Source organism: Leishmania major, chromosome 8, assembly GCF_000002725.2.
Source record: "Leishmania major strain Friedlin complete genome, chromosome 8".
NCBI classification, from domain to species: domain Eukaryota; phylum Euglenozoa; class Kinetoplastea; order Trypanosomatida; family Trypanosomatidae; genus Leishmania; species Leishmania major.
Window position 1 is genome coordinate 106,096 of NC_007249.2, and position 20,635 is coordinate 126,730.

Here is a 20,635-nt window from a genome sequence, read left to right on the forward strand (position 1 = left end):
GCGGCCAGCGTTTCCGTGTCGTCGCCATGCCGACGTCGTGACGGTGTCGTGCACTGGCTCCTGCACACACACACACACACACACACACACACGCAGACGTGTGTCGCTGTTGTTTTGTGTGTGTGTGTGTGTGTGCTTGCGCTCCCTCTTTCTCTCTCCAGCTCGCTCACTTCTATCTACCTCGCACACGCCACCTCCTGCGCTGTCGCGTGTTGCGCATATTCGGTTGGACGCACGCCTCCTGTCTCCCTGCTGCAACCCCTCCCCTCCCCCATCGCCTCGCCTCCTCCCCCCCCCCCCTCCCTCCATGCATCGCTCTGCGGCACGCGGTGGTTCATGAGAGGCGGGTAGGGGGGGAGGCGAGGGAGGAAGCGGAAGCGATGGTGCTTTGTCTTGTTTATGTGCTCGTGTGTCTGTGTGTAAAGGCCGTCATGCTCGTGTGCTTACCTGCTCATGCCATCAAGTATCATCCCATTTCGCCCAGCCGCATCCTCCGGCTCCACGCCGCTCTCTTACAAACGCACACGCACGCACACACACACACACACACACACACCTTCTCGCTCTCGCTGCGCCCGCCGTCCGTCTTCACGGGAGCACTGCTACCGTGATGGCGCCCTCGAGCCCTGCGCATGGCCTCTGCGGAGGCGGCGAAGTGTCAGGGGGAAAGAGCAGAGTTTGCTTGACACGCAAGAACATGCACCACAGGCGGTCAATGCGACCACGAATGGCTGCGGCGCACGCATGGAAGAGGTGCTCGCATATTCCGAGGACGCGGGCAGTCGGTGGACAGCGACATTTCGGTGTACGCGCGTGTGCGCGTTTGGTGGCCAGGGGCGGGGGGGGGGCTGCTGGTTCTTCGTCGCTGCGGGAAGGGGGGGAGTCTGGTGGCTCGACCTCACGCAACGCGCGATGCCTCCAGCTGCCGGTGGAGTACGCGGCAGTGTGCGGTTTTCCGGCGCACGATGAGCGGATTTCCCGTCTCGCAGGCGTGCGGGTTCACGGCTCCCTTTCTTTTTCTCTCAGTTTGTGTGTGTCTGTGTGTGTGTGTTGACGGGGGATGGCAGCCCCCCCCCCCTCCACACACACACACAAACCCCGCCGCAATGCGCACATGCATCACTCACCGACTCCACTCCTGCTCTCCGCTTCTCTCGCGGCGGTGCGTGGACTTCTACTCGGAGTCGTCTGCGCTGCCACGCCAACACAAACACACGTTCTCTACACACCAGAACGCACGCACAGGCCCCCCTCCCCCCCCCATGACCACGCTCTCTGCGCACTCGCGGTTGATTCAGAAGTTCGACACCTGTCGGACGGCCTTCATGCTGTGCCGCGTGCACCTGCGCGCGGACCCGCACAGCTCGAGCCTCCACAATGTCGTGCACGCGACGAACGCGATGGCGGCCGTGAATCAGCTGCTCGGACCGGAGCGGTCTGTGTTTGTCGCGACGGAGGTGCAGCCGCAAGGCGTCGGCCACAGCTGCCACGGCATCCAGCTGCCAGAGGACGCCATCATCGCTGAGAACGTGAGGACATCGATGTTGGTGCCAAAGGTGCGGCTGCACATTCTCGGCGACGCCGAGCGTGGCATTCCGCCTGTACAGCAGGTGGTTATCTGGGGCTACGAGACGTGCGGCTGCATCTTGCAGACCGCTGACGATCTTCTCACCCACGGCGTCCGCGTCGCCGTCCTTGTTGACGGGTGCGCCTCGCGAACGAAGGAGGTGCACGACACGGCGGTGTTGCAGATATCCCGCTGGGATGGCTTGATGGTCACAACCGTGCCGTCTGCGGTAATGCAACTGACGCGATCCGATGCACGATTTGTCAAGCCCATCATCCAAATCATGAAGAAGTTTGCCGCCGACTGGTGCACCACGCAGCCGCGGCCGGAGCTGCGCGACCGGGGAGGGAGCGGTGATGGTGAGAAGGCCACCGCTGCCAGCGACGCCAGGGCCGTCCCGTCTGCGTTAGCCACCGCCACCGCCGCAGACGCTATACTGGCCGCGAATTCGGCTTGCTGTAGAACGGAACACTGAGCACATCGGCAGTGTGATGCTGGTCGTGGTGGCGTGTGGGTGGACAATGATGAAGGGACGGGGCTCCCTTCTGCATGGGACATGAGGCAGAACCTCTCCTCGTCGTCGAACTTTCGGCGGGGCGCGCATGTGCTGGCCATGACTGCGCGTCGTGCGGGGGTTGATGGCAAACACATGCGCGCTGCTGCTGCTGCTGCTGCTGCTGCTTTCCGGTCTCCTCTGATGCCTTATTATGAGCAGGTCTCACCTGCTTGCTTGCTGCCGCGGCTCTCTCGCTCGCTCCCCACGCACGGAGCACGCGGCATCCCCTGACTCCCCCACCCCCTCCCTACCCCTCTCTCTCTCCCTGCCCTCTTCCATGGCAGCTATCGAAGTACGCTCGCTCGTGAAATCTGTGGCCGCCGCTCTGCCTCGACCTCTGACTTGTGGCGGTGAGGCAACCTGTCGGTAGCGCAGCAAGCAGCGAATACCGGCGAAACGTGCAACGCCTCTGTGCCGTGTGACTTCCCGCGTCCCGCTTCATGCTTCAATCGGCTCTTTAGACGCATTCACGCCCACGGACATGCGCACGCCCCATCGTCATTGCCACCCACGTCATCGTCTGCTGCGGCTAGCTTCACGCACTTGCGCGGCTGATGCCCACACCGTGCCTTACCCTTCCCCTTCCCACTCTTCCTATACTCGATACATCACACACGTCTACGTTCTCTGTGCACACATCTGCCGTGGCACCAACGCACACGCATGCGCGCAATACATCTATGCGCGTCGATGCAGTCTCTGGCTCGCACCGATCTCTCTCTCTCTCTCTCTCTCTCGACATTCCTCGTCTGCCTCGCAATCCAAAGTGATCGCCTATACAGCCAGCCAACGCGGTCATTCGGATGGCCGCCATGGCGTCGCGCGCCCTCATCTCCTCGCCGTCACACCTGCTGCAGAAGTTTGACAGCTGCCGCACCATCTTCATGTGCTGCGATATCCAGGAAAAACTGCGCAACCGCATCCCCAACTTCCAGGCGGCCGTTGACGTGTCAAACTCGATGGCGACCATCCACAACACGCTGACGCCCAAGCACTCCACCTTTGTGGTGACGGAGCAGTACCCGAAAGGGGTGGGGCATGTTGCGAAGGACATCACGTTGCCTGAGGGTACCCCGGTGATCGAGAAGCTGCAGCCGTCGATGCTAGTGCCGGAAATGATGCCCTACATCGACGGTGACGCGGCGCGTGGCATCTTGCCGGTGCAGCAAGCGGTGCTGTGGGGTCACGAGACACACGTGTGCGTGCTTCAGACGGCCGATGAGCTGCTGTCCCGCAACATCCGCGTGGCGGTGCTTGTGGACGGCTGCGCCTCGCAGCAGCAGCTCGATCACGACGTAGCGATCCAGGAGATGGCGGGATGGGAGAACCTCACGCTGACAACCACCATCTCCGTTCTTTTGCAGCTGTCGCGTGGCGATCGCTGGATAAGGGGAGCCCTCATGAAAGTAGTGAAGCCAAAGTGGGCAGACCCCTCTCGCTTCCCGAGCCTCCCCGCGGACGGTGAGAGGCCGAAGGCGTGAGGGCGAGAGGGAGACGGAGGCAGACAACGCATAGCCAAGGCGAAGGAGGGAGGGAGGGGCACGTGACGTGGCCTTCATGGTGCGCGTGCGAGTGGGGAGGAGAGAAGGGTGTGCACACGATCTGGCGTGCATGCTTCTGTGAGATACAGTGATGTGGCGTGTAAAGCCCGGCATGGCTGTTCACGCCGCCCTTGCCCCACTGCCCCCTTCCCGCCAATGCCTCCACATCTCTCTCTCTCTCTCTCGCTAACGGCTTCATTGCCTGCGTGGCAGCTGTCGACTGACGTCACGGAGCCTCCCTCCGCATCATCTGCTAGCGTCGTGCTGGTACCCCGCCCCTGCACCCTCTTCGGTGCGCGAAGGGGGAAGGAGAGCCCTTATTCTCATTTTTTTTGTTGCTGTTGCCGTTGAGCTCACGGTGCTCCCTATTTGACGATGCACGTGCGTCTTCGCCGACGCTCTGTCGCGCGTGCCTTCGGTCTTGCGATTGCTTCACAGACAGAATCGTACAATCGCCGCTCCTCACAACGGCATTTCTGGCGCCCCTACCCTCACGCACTCACGCGCGCTTGCTTGTTGCCGCAGACGGGGGAGTGGGGAGGGTGCCGTGGTGCCGTCACCTCGCTCGTGGATTGCTCAAAAAATCAACGTTGATGCAAGCCGGTAGCCTCTCTGCACCTGCCTTTCTGCGCATTGCCACGGCCGGATGCTGCCGTCTACGTGCCCGCCTCTACTGGAACCTGCATCAACCGGACTTGTCTCCCTCGCTCTTCTCTCTTCGACTTTCACGGACGCCTCTGCATGCGAAGAGAGCCTTGAACTCGCAGGTGTGACGCAGGCAGCCTACCGTGCTTCCACCCGTTGTCTCCGTAGTGCCTCATCCACGCGGCGGGACTCTGCGTCGCCATTGCCTCCGTCTTTCCGACGCTTCATTCTTCTGGACACCCCATCAACCCTGTGCCGCCCATAATGCAGGCGCAGATGATGCTCGGGCAGGCGCTCGAGCACTACGCGATGATGGACTTTGCCAACCTCGTGTTGGAGCAGTGCTGGGACATCTGCTACGACAGCCAGCTCACCCGCCCCGAACTCGCCGGCGGCGCGCTGCCTGATGTCAAGGCGCAGAAGATGGACGCCTGCGCGCGCAAGTGTGTCGCACGCCACTTTGAGGTGCTCACACTGCTGTCGGCAACGCGCGAGCTGCGCGAGAAGGAGCGGATGCAGGGGCTTCCGCCCGGCACGCTGACGAGCATGTAGAAGGCGCAGCGCTTGTGAGTGATGTGTGCGCCGGTGCAGGTGCACGTGTGCGTTTGCTTTTGTGTGGTGCGCGTTGGGTGATTGGTGACGTCGTAAGCTAACAAGTGCGTCGTCTCTCTTCATGCCTATCCGCGTCGCTCCTTCTCTGTTGTCTGAGCAAGGGCGCGTGGCCAATAAGGGCCACTGGCGTTGTCGCCTGCCTCTGTCGCGGAGCAGTAGCGCCGATCTCTGGCGACAAGTGTGCGAGGAGGAAGAGTGAGTGAGGGGGTGGGGAATGGTGCGTGTATGCTACGCCTGCGAACTCCCGCCGCACTCCACCGAAGTGCACGCCGTCAACTTCCATCCTCCCTCATATCTGTGGCTGCACGGATGCGCATGCGCAGCCGCTGTACACGAGTATCCATCTTCTCTTCCTGCCTCTGCGTGATCTCACCTTCCTCGTCTGCTGCGGATGCCAGCACGCGTACAGGCGCATGTCTGCACACCCGCTTCCTCATCCAGCATCGTGGCAACAGACCCAAGCAAACGGGAAACGAAGCGGAGGGCAGCCACTGCCGTGCACTCCACGCCTTCGACAGCTGCAGCGCACAACCGCTCGCTGGCTCTCCGCGTGCGCCTCTCTCTCTCTCTCTCTCGGCGTGCGCGCGGCTGTGAGCCCGCCCTCACCAATAACGCTAACGACGGCGACATCTCGCTGTTCCTTTGTTCGTTTTTATAATCATCCTCATCTGGTTGCCCGCCACGGTGAATGGTGAGACACCTCACGAATCAACTCACGCGACTTGCTCGAAGCGGAGGCTGGAGTCTCTGCCTCGACCTCCTCCGGCGTGCCGTCACCGGCAAGGGCAACGCGTCATGGACCGCCGCTGCCGCGCGCCTCGTGCTGGGCGAGCCGTTGCTGCTCTTGCAGTGCGTCTCGCAGCCATGCGCTCGCCAGAGACGGCAGGCGACGGAGGTGCTGCTGCTGTGCAACGAGGCGCTGCGCGCCACTTTCATCGCTGCAGCTACACCGTCGCAGCCCTTTCCGATCACTCCAGGTGCAGGAAGCCAGCCATCCTCACCAGTCGATGCCTCCCCGGTCAAGCCAGCTGCGCGCGGGTGGCAGTGTGTCGTGCCGCGCTTGCTGGCGATATGTGCCACTCCCAAAAGCATCGACAGCGGTGATGCGCGACGAGCACTACGTCCCCTTTCCGCGACAGCCGCGCCGCCCGGAGCGCATCTAGCCGGCACAAATTCGCATAACGCAGTCGCAACAGCCATCACACATGTGCGCGCAGGGGCCGGGCCGTGCGGGACTGCCGTTGACCCGTCGCTTGTCGAGAGGGCTCGCCGGAGAGCAGCGACGGCAGAGCAGCAGCAGCAGGGAGGAGGTCTTAGCCGCATGCATGCCGGCATGCGTGGGCCATCGGCGGGGCATGCGCTCCGGGTTCACCGTACCGGCTCGCGCACCCCCACATGGTCACACAGGACGACCTATGCGACTCATGCGGGCAGCACTCGCGCAGCAGCATCGATGTTCTTGCCCTGCTTTGTGGATGATGATGAGCGGCGCTCATCATGGGGTCACGAGTCGCTGTCCTCTCTTGGGCCCTCGTCATGGCCACAACAGCCTCGCGTGGCGCGGCGACTCGCTGCTGCGTGGCAGCGCGCGTGTGCCGAATCGTACCGGCAAGCTCATGTGGGGCATCCCATGCGCACTGCTCGCCGAAGCTCGAGGTGTACGTGGGCCTTCGCAGCGGAAGCAGCACTGCGAGCGCACTTTCAGCGAGCCCTGCGCTGGCGATCGGAAACCGCAGCCCCGTCCGCGGGGGACGAAGAGCTGGCGGCAGAGGCGGAGCTGCGCTCGATGGCGGCGTTCGTGGTGGAGACGTACGTGTCTCTGTGCAAAAAGCCGGCAAGCGGTTGTCGCCCAGGTGCTGCACTCATGCTAGCAACGCGTCATTCATGGGGCTCATCGGAGCTGCAGTGGAAGCTGCTTGTACTCCTCGTGCTCGCTGATGAGGTCTGTGCTGCGCTCGGTGACAGTGCTGCCTGCTCTACGCGCGCGTCGCATTGGGTGAGTGGGGTTAGCGAATTCTCTGCTGTGTACGAGTGCATCATCGTCGTGGCGGCTGCCCAGCTGTGCGCGCTGAGGCATGCAGGTTGTCAGAGAGATGTGGCTGGCGTCGCTGGCACAGACACAAGGCACAGCGAGGCGGACGCGTGGGAGGCGACTGCGGTAGCGCCACACAGTGTCCATATGGTGCGCGCAACGCGTCGCCTTGTGGAGGGTGTGCTGGCCTTCTGCACGAAACAGAATGAAGGGGCTATCTTGCTGCCAACGCGTACGGACGCCAGCGACGTGGATTCGCTTAACAGCTGGTTTGGCGGGCAGCTCTGCTGCCTCGCTGAGACCTCGTGTTGTTCGTTGCACCCGGTTCGAGTGCACAGGGATCAACGCGCAGCCTTGCCGGAGCCTCTCCTGCTGCTTCTTCGCCTGCTTGTGCAGAGCGCTTCGTGGCGTGGCAACTGTGCAGCCGCTGATGTGAACGGTGCCCAGCACCTCCGTCACGTGTGTGCCGCCGTGCTGCTGATCGAGCATCTCTTGGAGCGCGCCTCTGCGGATACGCTGGCGCCCTGCATAGACGAAGTCCGCGGCGCTCTGTGGCTGTCGCGGCGCTTCACTTGCGGCGATGAAGGAGCGGGCGACACAGTGCGGCAACCCACACCGACACCACGGCAGGCAGCGTGGCGCCGCTCTCTTTCCTCTTACAAAGACGCTCGCCTAGACGGTGGCACCGCAGCACTGGCGGCCGCCACCGGCCGATTCGTCTGCCAGGTGCTTGACGGCTGCCCGCCGTCGATTTCACGCCTGCTGCTGCTACCCGGGAGCGCACCCCAACTCTTCCCCTCAACGATGGGCGGCCCCGCGACGCCGCTAGATCGGGAGGTACTTGTCGAGGAGGTGGTGCTGCTCGCTCCAGGGATGGCCCTCAGCGCCGCGTGGCGGCTGCGTCACGCTTGCGCTGTCGGTCCCTTGCTCCGCACGTCACCCACGGCGAGCGCACCGGCACTCGAACACGCCGATGCTATGGACGTCGCCGGTGCCCGTGACGGCGCTGCCTCGAAATGCTCGGGGGTAGGTGACACGGATTCCGGGGAGCACGGCCTACTCCTGCAACGACGCGATACCCTGGAGCAGGTGTGGAGCCGACTGTGCCCCTCTTCCACCTGTGCAGCCGCCGCCTTGCTGCCCGCGTCGTGGCAAGCGTTGTCAAGTCAATTCTTATCCTCCATCCTTTCCCAGGTGGATCCGCCAGCAATCGCGAGAATGGCAGAGGCGACGCTGGGGACGCTGAGGAGACTACCACCGTTGTTGTCGGCAGTCCATCACGAGGAACGCGCGAGGGCGCGCCGAAGTGCGGGAGCAGCGCGTCTCGGGGCAAAGGCCGGAGTGTGTGGAGGAACCCGAGAGGGCGCTGGGGTCGCGCCGTCTCGATCAGCTGTGCTGGCGCTCCAGTGCATGCTCGCGTCGGCTCCAACGGATGCTGCCCGCGCAGAGGCGTCGCAGGCGCTGCTGTCGCGCCTCTGCACGGCACTGACGGCGACGGCGAGTGCACAATCGGATGAAGAAGACAACGTCGACCTCACAACGGAGAGGGTGCATGGCGCTGGTGTGTGTCTTGTCGTCTTGCTGGCATGTGCCTCGACTTCGTTTCGTGACCAGGCCGCGGCCACACACAATTTCCTGGCAGCGGTCACGTCCCTGGTCGACAGCCGAGGACATCCACAGCACGGTAGGCGAGAGAGCAGCGACGTGTATTCAGCGCTGCGTAGCTGGTGGCCGGGGGTGATGGGCAGCATCATGCTTGCACGACACGCGCAGCTTGCTCGGGGGGCATCTCGGTGCGCAGTGCCCGCATCGACGGAGCACGGTAGCGGTGAGGAGCCGCGGCGCGACCCGCTTGCGTCCCTGTCGCCGGCGGCGCAACTCGCGCTGTGGTGGGAGGAGCAGTCCAGCCTGCAGGCGGACTCCGCGGCTCCGCTGCCGCGCCTTCGGGATTCCTGCTACTGGACAGGGATGCGAATCATGCGGCTGTGCAACACCGCTGCCCACCTCGCCGCCACGTGGACGACGACCTCCAGCGCATTGTCTTCGTCACAACTGCCTTTTTCGCCGGCACCGTCCACGGCGGATGCAGAGGCGGCGAGGGTGGCGTGCACTGCGGTCTACAACATGTTGAGTCTGGAGCACGTGTGTCATCTCGCGATTGCCTCTGCCGCCCTCCCGGGCCCCGGGGAGGCGCGTGAAGCCTGGAATGCCGTCGCGGGGTCCTCTGCCACCGCCGCGCCATCACCTCACACGGCACATTCATCGTGTGCTTGCGCACTGGCAACTGCCGACGCGGGCGTCGCGCTCTTCGAGGGTGACCTCAGCTCCGGCGATAGGGTTACAAGCATCTTCACGCACGCGATGACTGCAGCGAGGGAGGCTGGGGGCGGTGCGTTGAACGTCCTGCAGCACCGCCAGGGACGCCTCCTCAATGACCAGCAGCACGAGAGCCTTGTGGAGGCGATGCGTGACTTCTCGAAGCGACGCTGCGTGAAAGAGGCGGTCGCGTTGTTCTACGCGCACGAGCGCCAGTACCGACGCCTGCGGCTGGCGGAGGTGGAGCTGTTTGCAGAGACGGCAAAGCGGGCGCCGCTGCCGTTTCTCGTACGCTTGTTGCTCTACGTACCGCCACCGTGCGAGAGTGCGGTGCTGGCCAGGGCTGTCATCGCCGGCGCGTGGAAGGCATACCAGCGTGCACTGCACCGGCACAGCAGACGGGTGGCGGCAGCAGCAGCGGAGAGGCGGCGCGGCAGCCGGCGAGAAAACGCGTCTCTTGCGTCACGTATGCACCGCCAGTCGTGTCGACGCGTGGAGCAGGCGTGGTACGAGAGCCTGGCGGTGGCACGTCGTGCGTTGGCACTTCTCCCCAGTGCCGGCGGCACGGATGGGTGTGACGAGGAGGCGCAGTGCAATGTGCTCGCTCTTCTCCAGAGGTTTTTATGCGCGCGCCCGCGCTCGATGCAGACCCGTGCGTCGCCGCAGCGTGCGTCGTCGTCTTCCACGGGTGCCACCCTCTTCGCTGACGAGTGGGACAGCGACGCCGTGCAGAGCGCTCAGCTGCTGGCGGCGCTACTGCCGTCGCCGTCACCGTCGTTGTCGTCGTCAGGGTCACGGCAGAGGCTTCATGTGCTGCGCGGTGCGTCGGCGCGCGGATCCATGGAAGAGCTTTACCAGGTAGTCCAGCTCTGCGACGCCAACAACGACCCGGCCACCGCCGTGCGGGCATACCTGCGGTTCGCGAGCGCGCACGCCACATCACCGCCACCCTCGCGTCTGTCACGCGCGTCAGCGCAGGATGCACGGAAGCGGAGTAGTCCGACGGTCAAGGCGAACGATGGCCGGGTCGTGCCGCTGCTATCACTGGACACGTGCGTCACACTTCTGCGCTTGGCGAGCATGCACGTGGTGGCCGCGTGCGATGAGGACGCGGCCACCTACGGTGTTCCAGTCACGGCATCCTCGTTGACGCGGGTGCCGCTAACCGCTCTTCTGACGTACGTGGAGGCCCATCACGTGCCGTCGGAACTATCGTCACCTGAAGCGCCAACGGGCTCCGAGGAGCCACGTGGCGGCGCCGTGCTGCTGCAGAATCCTTCGGTAAGGAATGCCGCTGCCGAGGATGCGGAGATGACGATGCTCCTACACATGCATGCTGCCTTGGAGGAGAGTGCCGCTGCACCATCCGACATCGTTGCCGAGGCCGCTACCGCAGGCATCGGTTCGACGAGCAAGCCGGTCGACGATGCGATGCTGGGGGGCAGCGGATACCACGCTCACGTCAAGGGTACGCCTGCTTGCGCGGTCAGTGCAGCTGCGGCTGCCACGTCTCGCGCGATGACGTACGCCACGAACTGCATAGCTGCGGTGCAGCGACTCTCGCCGACGCTGCCGGCCTCACTGCGGTGTGTCCTGCACTCCGACAGCGCCGCCATTCCCTTGACGGCAGTGCTGCATGATGCGCTGCGGTGGTGCCGACTGCGACCGCAATCGGTGCTTGCTCGCGAGGGCGCCGCTACAGCTGTGGACGGACTCGATGCCGCGGCGCTACACTCGCTGGCCGACCGCGCTCACAGCGACGACCCCGCCACGGCCGACGTTGTAGCGCGGCTGCTTGCCGCGGTGTTTCAATTGGACGGTGCAGAGATGGCTGAGATGGTCGATGCTGCTCGCCCTCGGCCCATGCACGCTCTCGTCGTGACTGCAGCTGCGGCTGTGACGGCCGCCGACGTCGCCCCTGCCATGGCGGATGTGGCCGCGGGAGACGTGACTTCGTCGGTGGTGGTGACGCGTCACACCTTCGCGTGCCGCGCCGCGCGCGCGAACCAAGACTTCTGGTGCCTCGTACGGCACAGCGACGCCTTACTGAGCTACGTCTGGGACTACTTGTGGGAGCTGTACCGACTGGAGTCGACAGTGCTGTGGATATCGCCGGCGCAGCAGCAGCGCGCCTACCTGGCCGTTGCCGAGTGCGCGCAGGTGATCTTGGCTGCCCTGCAGGCGCTAGATGTGTGGGCGGCGGAGATGCGCGCGCACGAGGCGCCCGAGCGAGTCAGCAGCAGCAGCAGCGGCAGCGACGGCGACGGCGACTACCAAGCCCATGAGCAGGCCTCTTTCACAGGCGGCCGAAGCTGTGTGCCTATGGCAGCCTCGAGCGAGTGGAGGCTGGGAAGCTCTGTGGATGAGTGGCGAGTCCAGCTGCGAAGTGGGATACTTCAGCGGGTGCGTGCGCGCCTCTTCGATGAAGGCGACCTGCCCGATGTCACGAGCGGTCCTCGTGACGAAACAGCATCGACGATGCTCCCGTGCAGCCTCTCGTCTTCCGGGATGCCGGACACCACATCAGCCGCGATCGCGTACATGACGACCGTGATGCAGCACAGCAGCACAGCTTTCGAGAGTTGTGCCCCTACAACGACTCTCATGCAGCTGGCAGGCGACCCAATCGCCGCTGCATCGCCAGTGCCGTCAGCCACATCCCTCAGCGGAAGTGTGGTGAGGACCGAAGGCGCGACCTCCCCACGAGAGGTGCGTGAGCTGCTGTCGCGAACCACTCAGCAGTACTACGACGCACTCAGCCGACTCGCGAGCCCCTCGCTTCCGGTCAGCGGTGGCGCAGGGCCTCTGCGGCCCGTGCACCTCAGCCATCTTGCCATGGACAGCCTCTCCTACGTCCTCCGGTGTGTGACCGCCACTGCTGCAGCCGCACCACCACGTCGCCCACACACCATCGGCACCGTTGCGGCGTCAGAAGCTGGTGGCACCACGGCCCTGCTCTCGCGGGTGGCGGCAGCTGAAGGCATGCTGCGGCACGTAGCATCGCTCGTGCAGCACGCATCGGTGCTCATGGAGGCGACGGACGCCGCACCGCGCACCGCCGGTGTCGAACTCCTGCGCACTCTTTGGTGTCTGTCAGGTGCCCTTCAGTACGCTGCGGCACTGCTGGATGAGTGCATGGCTTGGTGGACGCTTCTGGACCTCGAGGCGGCCGCTGCGCCGGCGAGCGAGCTACGAGGTGCCAGCGACGCATGTAGCTGCGACGTTGGGAGTGTCTTCCCTTGTGTGAACGGGTCGCTGGTGGCGAGGAGTGCGCTGACGCACATCCGCACACAACTGCAACGGCTCGTGGCATCGTTTGCGGATCTCTACGTCTCTGGTTGGTGCGGCAGCGTCCATTCGCGGCTGCCAGAGGTCACGCGCGCGCGGCTGTGGAGTCGCGGCGAGTCGCGTGCGCAACATCTGCGCGTATGCTTGGTCTTGCAGCACCTCGCCAGTGTCTCTGGTGATGCCGCGGTGCCCGCGCGGCTGGTGAGGGCGGGGGAAGCGCTGCAGCAGGCTCTCGCCCGTTACCCGTCCTCCTTCGCTGCCTTCACGGAGACGAAAGACGCGCGTGCACTGCAGCAGTCGGATTTTATGGAGTTGGACGAACTCGTCGATGGCGAGCACCGCGATGTCACCGAATCGGTGGACTGCACGGCAGCGGCGACAGTGCGAACGCTGGAGCGCACGCTGCTAGCGTACCTCACTCGGAGCACGCCGCCCGACGGTGTGTTGGTGATCGCACCCGGCCACATGACGGCGGTGTCGATCACTGCCTTGGAGGCTTCCTTCCAGCGCGCCGTGATGACATGCCTTTCGCCGTCGCACGCGGCGCTGCTCTGGCGCTTGTTTACAGCTCTCGTCGATGATGGCTGTCACCCCTCTGCCGCTGTTGAGGACACAACACATGAGGGGAGCCCTGATGTGCCTAGACCGATGCGGTGCGAGCGTGACGCTGCCGCCGAGGGGTCATTGGGTGTAATGTGTGCCGTGCCAACGACACTCTGGCGGCAGCTGCAGCGTTTGGGCGAGGAAAGCGAATCTGACGCGGCCAGTGACGTGCTTCGCTCGAGTGGTGCTTGTACGGAGGCGCCTGCGCTGCACAGCGAGCGCCTCGCCGTGTACGCAGCCCTCCTCTCCCGCCATCCGCTGGTACTCATGGGTGTGGTAAGGCACCCTCTCGTACGACATCATCAGCTGGCAGAGGCGCGCCGAGAGCAGTGGCCGCCGGTGCAGGTCGGCGCCGGCAGCGGTCGTGCTGTCGGCACTTCGCAAGCACCGTCGTGCGAGTGGCTCAAGAAGCTACTATTATACGGCGAAGAAGATGACTCGGTAGCGGAGGCGAAAGTGGCAGCGAGCGATGACGCAGGGGAGCCCGCCTTGTCCAGCGCATGGACGGCAGCAGGCCGCACCCTCAGTCGCGCTGGCGGTAGTGGACTTCTGCGCACATCCTCAGCAGGAGCCCTGGCGTTGCTGCCTGCGCAGCCACTGCGGGAGCGATTTGTGTCGGCGCTCATTCTTGCCGTGCTGCGTGATGCATCACTCATGTGTGACGGTCCGTCTTGCGCTCCCGTCGCCTTCGTGTCCTTGTCAGTCGCAGCGGCGGTGGCAGCGCAGAGGCGGGAGTGCATGCTGCTAGAGCTAGTGCAGCATCTCGGCTACGTCGCCCCACATGCGGTGCGCACGGCGTGTCGTTGGATTACTTGCACACCGTACCCGCCCGCCGCGTGCTCACCGGCGTCCTCCTTTCCCGCAGACGCTTTGCCGCCGGCCCGGCTAAAGTGCAACGCGCTGAGCTGCACGGATGCCACAACGCTGCGCCGGCTGCGGGTTGCGCTGCTCTCGTGTGGCCCGTGGCCGACTACTGTGGCGCGAACGCTCCTCGAGTACGCGACGCGCGTGCAGCGCGCAGCCACACAGGAGATGGCGCACGCTGGCGACGGTGAGACGCCCACGATGCCGTTCCCTGAGGCGCTCGAGCTCTATCAACGACAGCAGCAGCAGCCAGAGAGCAAGCGGCGCAAAATGGCTGAGGCACCACAGGCGCTGATGGTCACCGCGCAACACCAGGTCGACGCTGTGCGAGGCGTGCGAGACCGTAACGGGAGCGGCTCCGCTCCCCCGTGTGGTCGAGGCGCTTCTGCTTCGCCACCTGTGCTGAGTACAGCCAGTGACACGGTGCCAACAGTGCACGCACGAGGAGGCCGCTTCGCTGTCGGGCCGTCACGGCCGCTGCCTCCCGCCCCCGCCGCGCCGAGCTCTTCACTCGGCAGCACCCGCTATGGGCGTTGCACCGGTGCAGGGGCGCCGCTGTCTGCGATCCAGCTCGCCTGCGAAGAAGGTGCGCGCCTGGTGAAGGCGCTCCGCACGTCTACTGCGCCGGCTGTGTGGGATGCCGCATCGCGCATCGTGCTGCGCATGTGCGACCTCGCCACGGCGCCGTCCCACCCCGCCTGCGTTGGCCTTCTCAGCGACGCCGCGTTTATGACGGACTTGATGGCGCTGCCCACGAAGCGCGTGGCGGCTACCGTGATGCTCGCCTGGCGAACGCTTCTTGTACGAGCTGCAGAGCTGGACTGCCGGGAGCAGAATTGGGACAGTGCTGGCGATGACGACGGAGTCGTTGCCGCTGAGGTGCACAGCCGGACACGAAGCCTGTCGCTACGAGAAGCCGGCTCGAGAGACCGGCGCTGCATGACGGTGCTGGACGTGTACGCGATGTTCTTCCTCATAGCCTCTCGCGCGTGTGATCGGCTCACCGCTAGTACGCCACCGCTTCCACGGGCGAAGGGGCGACAGTGGCTGGTGAGCGGGCAGCGCCAGTTGGGCTCTTTGAAGCGGGAACTGGCGGCGCACTGGGTCGCGGTGCTGGCGGACGAGGTGATGGCCTCGCAGCCTGTGTTCCAGTGCAGCGCCACGAGCGAGGCGGAGGCGATCCGCGCTCGCATCGAGGCGTTCTGTCGCAGCGGCGCGGACAGAGGCGCCACGCGATCCCCCACGCTGGGCCTCGTGACCCTGGAGGAGCACCTGCGTCGCGCTCAGGCGCGCTTGCAGGCGGTGTCGCAGGAACCTTTGACGTCCTCCTCGTCCCCACGAAACTCGTATTCGTCAGGAGCGGCAGACGACAAGGCTGCAGCGGAGCTCTCGCGTTTGCAGAGGGAGGCCAGTGCGCAGCTGCGTGATGCAGGCGCATGGCTAACCTCGCTCCCTCGCCCCGTCACCGCAGAGGTATCGCCGAGGCTGGCAAAAGAGGCCGCGCACGCGTCACCGGAGCGGGCGTGGTCGTTGTGGCCGCCTGCCGCCTCGGAGACCTACCAACTACGGGCGTGCATGCGCAAGAGCTCCGACGAGAACACCCTTGTCACCGTCACGGTCCGCCACCCAGTCTCGGCGGTCACGTACCTGTGTGCGTGGAGGCGAGAGCACGTGTCGGCGCCGCAGACAAGGCGATCAGGTGCGCGTGCAGAACGTTGTCCGGATAGCGCCAGGACAGCCACTGTCAGGCCGTACGACGTGAAGGGTGCGACATGCGTGCTGCTACCGGCGGTGTGCCTGCCGCCCTCTTCCGCCGCGCAAGGCAGCAGACAACCTGGAACCTCGAGGGGGCGTGCGCAATCTGCATCGCAGAGCACTGCCGCCGTATCGCTGACCGATGTGTGGCGTGCCGCGGACGCGTATGTTCGGCGTGGATGCCTGGCCCTGGTGTGTGTGCCACGTGGCGGCCACGGCGTGGCATCCGGATGCGGCCCAGCGGGCGGCAGTGCTGTCGGCGCCGTCGAAATGGATTTTTCGCAGGCTGAAGTCGACAGCACGGCTACCGGGACCACCCCGGCTGGCGCAGGGGTGGTGATGCAGTCGCTCTTGGGCCTGGTGTCGCTCGAGGATGCGCGCCTGCAACAAGAGCAGCAGCAGTCGAGGCGGCAGCACGCAGGCCTCCGCTCTCAGAGCGCTGTGAGCGGTGACACGCTCCAGCTGCTTTCCGTGCTGCGTCAACTGCGCCAGCGCCTGCTTTCTCTTGCCCCTGCTGCCGCTGCCACGGTGTCCGGGGCACATGGCATGGAGGGGGCGGTAACAACCGTGACCGCGGAAGACAAGGGCGACCCGACACCCGCTGAGTCACCGTGGGCCGTCTTCATGCCTCTTTCCTGCGTACGCGGTCCGAGGGCGCTGCCCGCTCGCCGTGGAGGCGAACTAGACGCTGCTGGCAGCGCCTGGCACTCGTACCTCCATGTGCTTCTCCTGTGCGGGGACAGTCTGCTGTGCCGAGTCGCACAGCGTCGCGGGCGTCGTGCCTCGTCGTCGGTCGCTGCGCTGACGCGCGTCACGCATCAGCTGCAGCGGCTGGCGTCCCTGTCCGCCCTTGACGAGCAGGTGACGCCCTCGCTGGTGTCGTCTGCGTTTCGGTCCCGCCTCGTGGATGGCCAGGATGCACCGCGCATCCTCTGCTTCCAGCTGCGCGGTCTGCAGCACATTCGTGATCACGTAAGCCTGCTAGGCTGGACCGTGGAGCAGCATAGAGAGCTGCAGCTAGCGCAGCAGAGCATAGTATCAGCGGTGGCGGCGATCTGTGCGCTGCAGCACCGCTCGCATTATGGGCAACAGTGTCTTCAGAGAGAGGATGGGTGGGATGCGGCTGCCACGGCACGCATCAGACTCTCGACAAGGGTGCGAAGGCAAGTGACGGCAGTAATGCATGAGGGACCTGTCCATCCAGTCGAGCAGGCAACCGCGGTATGTTTCTACCCTGCTCTTGCACACCTGTTGCGGCAGCTCTCTGTTACATATCCGCCTAGCACTGTTTCTGCCACCTCTGCGGAAGAGTTATCCTCATCGCGACAGCGTTCTCCTGTTGAGGATCGCGAACCACGCGCTGACGACGCCGCGGCGGAGGTGGTGACAGAGTTTGCGGGTGTCGTCGCTACCTCGGCGCGTCGCCGGCACCGCCCCCTCCATCCCCGGGCACCGCAGACGACAGCAGCAACAGCGACAGCGGAGAGCGACAACGCGGCTGCGGCTCTGCTGTCCACTGTATATGGAGCCCTCTGTGAGGCACACGAGCAGCAGCGGAGCGGGCCAACCGATCGCCGTCAAAACATCGGGGGTGCTCACACCTCCACTACACCGACACTGACACCCGCGGACTCGTGCGGCGAGCTGCATGCGCTTCTCTCTGCTGTCGTCGCTGCCGTTCAACGGCGCTCGCGCGACGCAGACCCGCGGCTACTACTCGAGTTTCTCAGCGGCAATGAACACGACGCACTGCTCCCGCTCGCTGCGGCTGCCGAGGCCTCTTACCTGGAGACGCTCATGAAGGCCGTGGCGCTCGGCGCATCCGCGCCGTTGCCCAACGACGATTCGCACCGCGTAGTGGAGGCGGGGCTGACCCTGTTCGCTCTCCTGCATCCGTGGCTGCCCCTCTCGGCCTCGGCGCGGGCGACGTGTGCGATGGAGGCGGCGCTGAGCCTCGTCACGCTCGCCCTACAGCAGCGCGAGCGCCTCGACAACAAGCGAGGCGCTGGAACCATCGTAAAGTCGTCGGCGACGTCGCTCTGGTATCTCGTCCAGGTTGTACTCGTCAGCATTCTGCATCATCAGCAGCCGGCGCGGCTGTCGGTGCGCAGTCTCGTGCTCCTCGGCGTCATCTATAGCCAGCTGCGGAACTTGGAAAAAGAGAGGGGCGGGGTGCTCGACACTGTGCGGAGCCGGCGCAGCTCTCGCACGGCGCTGCAGGCAGATGCAAGCGTGCTGCTGTGGCGGATCCTCAGCGCTCTGAGCGCGCTGTCTGAGAAGGACGCGGCAGAGGTGCGTGACGCGTGGATGTCGGGGCGAAAGGTCGGCGTTGTTGCTCGAGGGCCGAGCATTGCCGAGCATGCGTTCGCACGAGCAACTGATGGCGCGGCACTTACATCCGTGGCGGAGAGCATACATCTGCGCACAGAAACGGGCGATGCAAAGGCGGAGGTGTGCAGCGGCGCTCACGTTATAGAGGTACTCTACCACGGGTCGCTGCAGGCTCTCGGCGAAGACGGCAGCGGTGGTGGGGCTACTGAGCAGGTGAGCGGGAGCTGGACGTGGCCTCTGCTGCTTGCGGCGACGCGGTTGAGGACGTGGTTGGCCTGCGAAGATGTCACCGCTGCATCTCCCATTCGAGCAACCGCGAGCAGCCGCGACTCAGCAGCAGGGGCAACGCTGCACCCATGTACAGCTTCCAGGCTGGTCCTACCGCAGCTCTGCGTCTTGGAGGAGGCCCTGTGTGGTATGCTGAAGGGTGTGGACGAAGAAGCTGGCGGTGCAGACAACCGTAGCAGGACAGGCCGCGGAGCGACTAGCGGAGGGGTGCCAGTACCGCTGGCAGTACGTCGCCGCAGGCTTGCGTGTCTTCGCGCGTATACCCTCTACGCGGAGATGAAGCGCACGTGCTCAGCGCCGCTGTGGAGACGACCGCAGGGCTGCCTACGGAACCACGCGGAAAACGGTGATAGTGACAGCTCCCGGCACGACGATGATCGAAGTCGCCGCGACGGCGTCGGCGATGTCGCATCACTGGTGCTGGAACTCGCCGTGGTGGCGGCGCTCTCAGCAGCAGACGCATCGCCGCACTCGCGGCACTCGCGTGCCGTCTCAGACGAACATCAACTCGCCCTTCTTTCGGCGTTTGTGCGCTGCTGCGACGCTCTGGGTACGCCGCTACCCAGCCTTCCATGCTCACAGCCGCTGCCGCGGTGGGGACAGGAATGTTCATCGGCAACACCAGCGGTGGCATCTGTTGCCTCGCCTCGCGCAACTGGTCTTGGACGTGTCGGTGTCGATGCGCACGCAGCGGTGCGCCATCTCGCAACGACACTTCTTTTTCGCCTTGCAGAGGATGCGCCACTCTCAGCGCCGTCTGCCCAAGCGGTCCTTCACGATTGGCGTGCCGTGCTGACGCCGCTGCAAGCGCTGCGGCGCGTGACTTTTGCCTTTCCGACGCCAGGCGCACGCTTGCCCGAGGTGGATGTGGGTGCCGATGTTGGGTCTGGACACGGAAGCGTGTGGCTACTCAGCACCTCCTCTGCAGGACTGCAGTGGGTACCCGTGTGCCAAGCCGACCCTTCATCTGCCAAGTTGGCCGGATGCCTCGACGTGTCCAGCAGCGATGCTGACAGTGGTGACGGCGATGCTTCTCAGCCTACCGGTCAGCAGCCGCAGCCGCAGAGCCAACGGCGTCACTGTCACCACGACCAATCTCTCCAGGGTATCTACTACACTACCCTGCGTCTCCTGTGGCGCGGGGGGCACCTCGCCAAGCTCCCCTTGCCGGTTCTGCTGAAGGAGCTGCTGCGCCCCTTAGCGGAACTGGAGCGCGCCGCAGCGGAGATATCGATCCGTTCCCCCACCGCCACCGAGGCGGCACAGCGCACCGTGCGGCCGACTGTGCGCGGCCGCGATGACGGTGCCGCTGGAGTAAACCGGAAGACAGCCAATCGGCTCGCAGCACTCGTCGATGTGGCTCAGCAGCTCTCGATGCACCCGGTTCTAAGCGCGTCAGCCGCAACAGCTGCTGCGCATGACGGAGACGGCAGCTTGGGGGCTGGTTGGACCTCGGCGTGTCTCGTATTCAAACTGCTCACGCAGATAGAGGCTGCTCTCAGCACGCGATGCGGGAAGTCCCAAAGTCGCACTAAGGGCAGTGAGCGTGCGGCGTGTGCCAAAACGCCTTGTGTCTCGCCCTCTCACGCCTTCGCCGCCCGATACGCCGACCTGCTTGCCCAGCGCGGCACGTGCGCTCCCGACTATCTTGCCTTCATGCTTGTCGTATCGCGCCACTGTCCAGAATTGCTCCCGACGCACGGGGGCGGTGCTCCGGGCGAGTCAGAGGCTCACGAGGAACGTCGGCGGCTACTGCGGCACGCGCAGCTGCGCCACGCCGTTGCGCTGGCAGCTCCGGCGCCCGCTGTTGGGGCGGTCATGGAGTTATTTCAGCTCCGCACGGCGCACTGCCGTTGTGCCATGGCTGCGGCGCAGCATTTCGACGCAGCCCCCGCTACAGGATCGGCTGCTGCTGTGGAAAGGAACACAACGAGGCAAGGGCAGCGTGTAGACGGTGAAGGGGGCATCAGCGGTGAAGCGGACAGCCTTCTTGGAGCGCTAACACCTGACGAGCAGACGCTCTTGCAGCGCCTGCATCACCTCCTGCAGACGTCGCGTGGCAAGGCGGCAGCGCCGCTGAGGAATCGCGGTACGAAGTGAGGGTTGTAGCATGAGGTGTTGCCGGACATGGCGACGTTTTATCTTGGATGTGCCGAGGCCGTGCGATCCTGTGAGGCAGGAAAGGATGGACGATGGGAAACAACGAGGAGCGCAGCGGTGCGTGTCGTGCCTCCCCT

General features: G+C 64.9%; 4 protein-coding genes across 4 annotated transcripts; all 4 read left to right on the forward strand.

The window, feature by feature from the left end:
* Positions 1–1,106: 1,106 nt before the first annotated feature.
* LMJF_08_0310 (hypothetical protein) lies at positions 1,107–2,042 on the forward strand (the record flags this gene model as incomplete). Its single annotated transcript, XM_001681008.1, has 1 exon — positions 1,107–2,042. The coding sequence occupies one exon, from the start codon at positions 1,107–1,109 to the stop codon at positions 2,040–2,042; it is 936 nt and encodes a 311-aa protein (XP_001681060.1).
* Positions 2,043–2,926: 884 nt separating this feature from the next.
* LMJF_08_0320 (putative mitochondrial associated ribonuclease) lies at positions 2,927–3,604 on the forward strand (the record flags this gene model as incomplete). The annotated part of the gene is made up of 1 exon (XM_001681009.1): positions 2,927–3,604. One exon carries the CDS (start codon positions 2,927–2,929, stop codon positions 3,602–3,604), a length of 678 nt encoding a protein of 225 aa, XP_001681061.1.
* Positions 3,605–4,573: 969 nt separating this feature from the next.
* LMJF_08_0330 (conserved hypothetical protein) lies at positions 4,574–4,861 on the forward strand (the record flags this gene model as incomplete). Its single annotated transcript, XM_001681010.1, has 1 exon — positions 4,574–4,861. The coding sequence occupies one exon, from the start codon at positions 4,574–4,576 to the stop codon at positions 4,859–4,861; it is 288 nt and encodes a 95-aa protein (XP_001681062.1).
* Positions 4,862–6,242: 1,381 nt separating this feature from the next.
* Positions 6,243–20,498, forward strand: LMJF_08_0340 (conserved hypothetical protein; the record flags this gene model as incomplete). Its single annotated transcript, XM_001681011.1, has 1 exon — positions 6,243–20,498. The coding sequence occupies one exon, from the start codon at positions 6,243–6,245 to the stop codon at positions 20,496–20,498; it is 14,256 nt and encodes a 4,751-aa protein (XP_001681063.1).
* Between the last annotated feature and the right edge of the window lie 137 nt (positions 20,499–20,635).